Below are 8295 nucleotides of genomic sequence, written 5' to 3' on the forward strand. Positions count from 1 at the left end.
CTAGAGATTAGTGACATCATTCAGTCTGAACAAATGCATTGAAAATATATATTATTCATCTAAAGATAGTTGTCACATAATATCCAGAGTCAGACCAGTTTTACTTCCAGATTCAGCTTTCTATTCAAGGTGTTTACTTCTCCCTTTCCTCCCACATTTCAGGTCACTGTGCATTAGTGCATTTTGACTATAAATGAAATTACAGATCAATTCAGCTAAAAATAAGTATATTATATATGACAATACAGTTTGTGTCAGCTGCCCAATAACACACTCATTCTTGTCTTCCTGTGGGTTTTTGTTTAGGTGTGACAGTGCGGGTGCCTCAAACAACTGCATATGTTGTTAACAATGGTTTAACTTTGGGAACTGGAGGACCTCAGCTCACAGTTCATCATCGACCACCTCAAGTGCATTCAGTGAGTATTTCTGCCAAGTTATAATAATACAAGTTTAGCAAAGGATATATCTGACTATTATGTATGTTCAAGTCTTCAAACCTCTGGTTTATGAATGTGGATATTGTGCTTCTCTATACAGTGGTACTTCAACTTATGAACTTAATACGTTTTGGAACGGCGGTCATACATCGAAAAGTTTGTAAGTCGAAGTACAATTTCCCATTGAAACACATGGGAATGGAATTAATCCATTCTAGCATTTCATAAAAGTACCGAAATCCCCACCCTTTCTCCCTGCCTTTTTGCCTTCGGAGGTCTCAAACGGCTTCCTCCAATGTCAGGGGGAAAGCCCTTTGAGACCTCCGAAGGGCCGATTGTGGCAGCGGGGGCCCTCAGGGAGGTTTCCCAGGGCTTGCCCGCCACCATGGGAGACTTCCCTGGGGATCCCTGCCGCCGTGATCAGCGCCTTCGGAGGTCTCAAAGGGCTTTCCCACCAACATCAGAGGAAGCCGTTTGAGACCTCCGAAGGCACCGATAGCTCCATTTGGAAAAACATGGCATTGACTTGCGAACGGAGCCTCGACCTCTGAAAGCAAAAAGGCAGGGGGAGTTTGAATTTCTCGCCCTTTTCCCCGGCTTTATTTTCATTTGTAGGTCGAGGCTCCATTCGCAAGTTGATGCCAATGTTTGCGAACTGAGCCATTCATAAGTTGAAAAGTTTGTATGTAGGGACGTTCATAAGTTGAGGTCCCACTGTACATGGTTCAAAACTTCAGGGAATGATGCAGTATCATGCACATGTTGCCAGCAAGAAAAATGTTGACAAAGTTTATGTAGGAAAAGGCAGACTCAGTGGTGACAACAGCAATGTCAGCTGTCAAGATGGTGTACAGGATACCCCCTTGTGCTCGCTACCATTCACAAAGAGACACCGAGCAAAAAATAGTATCAAAAGACCAAGAAAAGGAACAGAAGAAGCAGCTAAACTTATTACTACTACTAATATGCCAAAACACAATATAGTCTCAGGTACTTTAGCTTTAAAATATTAAAACAGAGGGCAGAACAGCAATGTGGTTAAAGCAATTAACAGCATTAAGATATCTAATGGCCCAAGGTCCTTCCTAAAAGGAAAGGCCTTGTCATATACTGAAACACAATTAAAGAAGGACCAGGAGGGCTTCCCTTGATAAAGTTCAGTCAGAGGGTTTTCAGTACCAGTTTATACCTCAGATATTAATAAAAGCTCAAAAGATTTCCACTGATACCCTGAGGCAGGTTCCTCAGAGAGAAGCAGTCTTATAGATAGCAATTGAAATCCTGTTGGGCAAGGTCACCTACACAACGAAAATGACACTATTCTCATTGACAGATTGCTGCTAATTGAAGACTTTGGTTTGCAATTTTGGGTACATGTCCCTTTGCCATGATGTGTTTTAACAGACATGGCAAAGGCACATCCCAAAACTGCAAAAGGAAGCTTTGCCATTTCATTTCATTTCAGACCTTGCTGTCTATCAGAGCACCTCTCCCACAGGTCAGTTTCCTGTTCTGCTCACACCTCCCAGTCTTTGTTGTTGCAGGAAGGCCCAGAAGTCATCAGCCAGAAACCAAGTCTTCTTGGTAATAGCTACCTTGCTTTGGAACTCCCTTCAGGTGGAGATATGACTGGCTCCCACCCTCCTAAGCTTCAGGAAGCAAATCAAAAACTGGCTCTTCACCCAGTCCTTTGAAAATTTTGCTCCTTAATTATAATTCTGAGGTTATTTTGTGACAACCCGAGGGTGACAGTCAATTGCCTAATGCTCGAATCAGTTGTTTTTTAGCATTGCGATTTTGAAATTTAATAATGCTTGTTAGACAGAGGGGATTTAAGATGAGTTCTTGCTTTTTGAATGCTTATTATTTTAATTTTTATCTGTACATTTATATTACTTTTATAGCTGCCCAGAGCAGTGGCTTTCCACTAGTATAATTTATCAGTCAGTCAATAAAATAAAATAACTTTTGCAGCATTTTAGAAATAGTAGCATATTAGTGATATTAAACAATATTTACAAAAGGTATAAAGTCAGACCCAATGAAAAAAATATATTTTAAAAACCTTATCTAATAAAGATTAACTGACATTTCTACCCTCTTCCTTCTGAGCACCCTATTTCATGTTGCCTTTTATTACATACTGTATGCAGTAAAAGATACTTACAGGAGAATATCTCTTAAGACGGTTTTCATGCAGGTGAAGGAACATAGTTTGTGTATTGGCATTCCAAGACTATTGTTTTAAAGGACAGACCACTCCTCCATTGTTAAAGAAAAGGCTCTGGCTTACTAACTTCTCTTCTTGAAACAAAGGAGTACACAGCCATTTCTTGGGACTTGCTAGTCTCTCACTTAAGTTGTTGTTGAGAGCTTGAAATTGGTCCCAATCTTGGAGGTACTAAAAGTGGCTGATAGAGTGCATCTTTTAAGCTAGGATAACAAAGCAGTTTCTTCTGCCGCCCTCATTGCTTCTCTTGTCTGTTCCTCAGGAGCCGCAGCGGCCTGTGCATCCAGCCCCACTACCAGAGGCCGCACAGCCATCACGCTTGCCTCCTGAAGCTGCCAATACCTCTCTGCCTCAGAAGCCACACCTGAAGTTGGCTCGTGTACAAAGTCAGAATGGCATTGTGCTCTCCTGGAGTGTTTTGGAAGTGGACCGGAGCTGTGCCAGTGTGGATAGTTATCATCTGTATGCATACCATGAGGACCCCAGTGCCACTGTGCCCTCTCAGTGGAAAAAGATAGGGGAAGTAAAGGCCCTCCCCCTACCAATGGCCTGCACACTTACACAGTTTGTGTCTGGCAGCAAATACTATTTTGCAGTTCGCGCTAAAGACATCTTTGGACGCTTTGGACCCTTCTGTGATCCCCAGTCAACAGATGTCATTGCTTCCCAGAGCAGTTAAATTTTAGACTTCAAACGCTTCCATTCTCGTCCTATAGTGGTGGATTATTCTGATTTTGGGTCTATTCTCATGCATGAAATCCACTGTAAAATCCCCTCTTCAGGATTATTTTGGACAGTTATGTCATACACTACAGAATTTACAGCCCAAAACAAAATAAATTCTTAACCTGCAGTAAGAGAGCCTGCATTTCTTATGAAGTATTGGGAGTACGAAGTGCTCTCCTCCTTCCCTCACAATCACTTCCCTCTACCTGTTAAGTAGTGATACACCAAGTCGGGAATTTGGCTTCATACTGATATATTTCAAAGGTCAAGAATATGAAATGATGGCTCAAGAGCAGGATGAAGAATTCAGTAATCAGGTTAGAAGGAAGCCAGGATTCAGGATCTTGCTTTCTTTCATTTTGTAATGGTGACCAGTTTTATCTTAAAGAATGTCATCTACTTAACATGTGGCCAGTTCTTGAGGAAAGTGTGTGGGTCTGCTCATTCAAGTGGGAATCAGGGCGAGGAGATAGCAGTGGTCAGGCTAGCTTATAAAGTGCTCATCCTCCAGGACCAGGGAACATTTTGAAGCTGGACTGAAAATAAGATTGTTTAAAACTTCATCTCCATTTCCAGTAGCTTCCTAATCCTCCTTTTATGGTCCCCCCCCCCTTTTTAAAGAAAGTTTAATTTGTGCCTTAAACAATAATTTCAAAAATAAATGCAGTTCTTTCTTCTTTTGCCCTTCATCATTTTTCAGTTCTTCTTGCTAGGTCCCAGAATATCATAGCCTCTCCAATAAGTATATTACTCAGTGCTTCTGAGTTAATTACCAAATCATTCCAGTAGATATTTCAATTTCTTATTCTGAATAATCTGTGATGATGGGTTAATATTTACATTATTTGGCTTCACCACATTCTTCTGGAGGATTTAGTTGATATGTACTAGAAACTTGTCACAAAAGACATGTGTGGTGTAAGAGGCCTTATTCTCACATAGACACAAATACTTGGGGTACTGTGTAAGGCCAATCTGATAAAGCCTCCTGATGAAAGCAATCAAATATACTTTTTCATATGATCTTTCATCCTTTCAGTGGCTGAGTGAAGCCAAAAGTATAGTGCCTCCACCTCCTTCCTCCACCAACAGCTAGTACCCACAACAGACATCTAAGCCACATCTGACATGGACATTGAAGAAAGCTGCACCATGCCGTCTTCCAGAGGAAAGCACCACACATCTGTTGTCTTCCTGGTTTATCAGCTCCAGTTGTGGAGTGGGTAGCAGGTCTTCTCACTTAATTGCCTGGCCAAGATGCCAGCACCTTCTATAACTTCTTTTTTTGAAGCCAGTAACGTTGAAAGTGAAATGTAAGATTAAAAAGTGGAAAAAACCTGAAGCTTGTTGATGTTGTGTATTTTGGGAAGACAGGGTCTTAAACTGTTCTTGTGGGAACATAAGTAGAGTAAAATTTCTTGCTGTTCTACATAGGGTACATCTTGTGTCCTTGTCTACCTTGTGTTCCTTTTGAGTGACATAGAACTTTCCTCCATATATTTTGGCTTCTCTCCCTAATGGCTCTAGTTAAGAATTGTTTTTGAGTTGTATAGATTTTACTCCTGTTGTAGAGGAATTCCTGTGTTTCAAGCATCAGACATGGTACAGCAGTGGTGATGCCATTTTCAAAAACAGGAATGTTTTGTCTGCCCATTTGCTTGCAACTCACTATTTGAATCAATCATCAGTTTTCTAGGGTGCCCACTATTGTGATCTTTGTCTCAGTTTGTGGAGCATGTATTTATTTATATCACCTTTAATTTTAATAATTGTTGATACTAAGAAATAGGCTGCCGTTAGAAGAGTGCCCAAAAACTGTGGAAGGAGTACTTCATTTAGAAGATGTATTTAAGTTAAGGATAAGAATGAAAACCTAAGGGCCCACCAGTCTGCTGTTAGTCCCAGTGATCCCATTTGTATGTAGCCAAAGATGTAGTTTATTATCTGCATTCGGTCTTGCTGGGGAAAGTGGTCCTTCCTCTTGTATTTTATCGAACTTGGGCAATAAAGGCAAGCCTGAGTGCAGGTGGAAGGGAAGTGCATTTTAGGTATATAGCACACCTTTTTGGATGGGGTACCTGGGACATAAATTTTAAACAAAGACAGAACATTCAGGAACTTGTCATGAAACAAAAACAGATGCACACTGCCTCCATATATTCAGAGGGATCCTGTGTTGGGAAAATTATACCTTCATTCTCTGTTCCTCTTACCCGTTATCAGAAAGATAGAGCAGATAACAGCAAGAAGGATTATGCTTTTGCTTAGTGTTCTCTTTTCTATCAAAAAGGAATTCTATGAAACAAGTGACAGGTGCACTTTTTTAAGTCCAATGAGGATTCTTCAAGTGATAGTGTTGTCTTCTGATTTGTAAAGTCAAATGGAGCCATTTCCCTTTCAGACACAGCTGGATGTGCCTGGCAAATTATGTAGTGCAACACAGAGTAAGGCAGAAATTAGACCTTCAACTGTGATGTCAGAAATTGCTCTCAGTTGGGAGCATTATCACAGTTCATTTGGTGCTGTATTTCTGAGTTTTTGCCCCAAAGAAGAGGTAATAGGTTATAGGTCTGAGAATCTGGTTGCAACAGATACTTTAAAATAATATTTTCTTTCTGTCAGAGTAATATAAGGTAAACTAGATTGCACAACACAAACCGGAGAGTTGTTAGACTTTTCATCTGTGATAATTATGCAGCTCACTTGGCACTTTGAATACATTAGTGGCTGGGCAAAGGAAATGTTTTCTGAGGATCTTACAAAAGAGAGAGCAAGGAAAATGTAAGTGTCCATATTGTGCTGTGTCAGTATTTTTTTTCCAATCCAGACTGTAATGTATGGCTAGGCCATGCTTGAAAAATCTGTTCTCTACTTTATTAGAAATGAAATTGCAGTATGTTTTATCATCTATATTTCAGCAATGTTCTGTTCTCTGTCTTTAATAATTTGATAATCCATCTTTTAGTTGGTTGAAAACTCAATTTCAGAAAAAAGAACAGAAAATTTGATTGATGTTCAAAAATGAGAAAATAGCAGGATAATTGCTGTTGCTACTAAATTCCTATTGAGGCTCTTAGTTAATCTGCTTGTATCTTCCATTCTTTTTCTAATATTAGGTAGCCTTCTCAAGTAGAACCTCAATAGAAGGTATAATTTGTGAGGGGCATATCACATCATACTTTCTATGTTGACAACCTAATAGAAGATTGGACATTGCGAATCATTGGTAAATGTTGTAAGAACTTTGCACATAGAAAGATGTAAACTATGTGACTCAAGGGTTATTAAAGCATCAAGAGTAGCTGTAGGCTGAATTTTCAGTATCTTTGGAACAAGGCTGTTTCTCTTACAGGTTTATCTTATATGCAAAAGACTCGGCGGGGGGAAACAGGACAAGGTTATCATCTGTGGGAGCAAGAAGAAGGCTGCTGCAACTAGAACATGCATTGTATATAAATCACATAGGCTTACATTTTCAATTGTTTCTTTGTCTAAAGATTTGTGATCCTTGAAATCCACATTACATACAGAACCAGTGTGTCAGTAACTTTAAAGCTGGTTTCCTGAACAGCCAGTTACAGTATTAGCTAGAACTGTAATCACAAAACAGAACCAGGTTAGGGTGATGCCACTTTAGAATCCTTTAATGTATTGCCATTCAATCAAAGGCAAAGATGTTCAGATATTGAGAATATTTTTTTGTGTTTGGAAACTGGGTGCCAGTGTTTTTGCAACACAGAGGAGGGCCTTCTAGTATTGCCAAAGGCAACTTATCCCATCATTCCTGTAACCAGTTTTATGTTGCAAATAAAATGTACAAGTGAATACGAATACACATTAAAATGTGTTATTTCATCATTGGGTTTAAATAATATTTTAAAGCACATGGATAGATTTCTTACCTTATTGTTCTGGCTTTACCTGTCTGAAACATAGTTTAAATGCTGTCTTACACAGACATTTTATTTGTAAATAGTAACCAGACAGCTAAAACTTGGAGTATTTGTTCAGCAGTTTATCAGGCACTGACAAAACTCCTACAAAAAGAGTTACATAAACTTGCACTCTGATTTCATTTTAATTCTGCAGATAAATGTGTAAATAACGATAATGTGGGACATACCAAAAAGTCCAGAATTAAGCAGGGCAATGGCAAGTTCTCCCTAACTTTTGTATGCATTGTAGATTAGTGTCTGTATACGTGTTAATTGTAGTGGGGTTTTGTCTTGACAAGCCTGAGATTTATACTTTGAAATAAACTACTGGGTTTTTAACCTTTGGAGTCCTGTGTTTGGTTCTAATCATAAAAAAGTATTTGGTTAAAAAAACCACACATTCTTCCTTGTCTCATTATTATTATTATTATTATTATTATTATTATTATTATTATTATTATTATTATTATTATTATTATTATTATTATTATTATTATTATTATTATTATTAATTATTAATTATTAATTATTAATTATTAATTATTAATTATTAACTAAAGACTTTATGACAAGTGAGTTAATGTCTTAATGCCTGTCCTCACCTTTGTCATTTTGTGTAAGAATAGATGTGACACAGTGCTTTGGGGAAAATGTATAGACTGAAAATGAATGGACTGGATCAGGTTTTAAGTTTAAGCAGTTTGGGTTTATAGGATGTTTCTCTGCAATTCCACATAGCAGATCATCTGGACAGCAGTTTGGAGAATCCTGTAAATCAGACAAGATGTGGTACAGTTGAAGGCGGGGGGAGGGTTTCCTCTGATCTTGGTTGACTAGATTTTGCATAAACAGACCCTTTTGCATAGAGTATCTCTAATTTTAAGCCTAAATCTATGAACTTATTTTTTAATGTAGGCATAAAATAAGTAGGGTTTCTTTTTATTCTTAATTTAAAAACACTTTG

At 38.5% G+C, this 8295-nt stretch overlaps 1 protein-coding gene across 14 annotated transcripts in view; it reads left to right on the forward strand.

Moving 5' to 3' along the window:
- ATF7IP (activating transcription factor 7 interacting protein) overlaps positions 1-7670 on the forward strand; it is a 147905-nt gene extending 140235 nt beyond the window's left edge. For all 14 annotated transcript variants that reach the window (XM_078376099.1, XM_020787893.3, XM_078376096.1 and 11 more), the window contains 2 exons: positions 307-419; positions 2933-7670. In XM_078376099.1, coding sequence (XP_078232225.1) covers positions 307-419; positions 2933-3349 — 530 coding nt within the window. In that variant the 3' untranslated portion in view covers positions 3350-7670. The remainder of the gene's footprint in view (positions 1-306; positions 420-2932) is intronic.
- The last annotated feature ends 625 nt before the right edge of the window (positions 7671-8295 follow it).

The sequence above is a fragment of the Pogona vitticeps genome, chromosome 5 (assembly GCF_051106095.1).
Source record: "Pogona vitticeps strain Pit_001003342236 chromosome 5, PviZW2.1, whole genome shotgun sequence".
Lineage (NCBI taxonomy): Eukaryota > Metazoa > Chordata > Lepidosauria > Squamata > Agamidae > Pogona > Pogona vitticeps.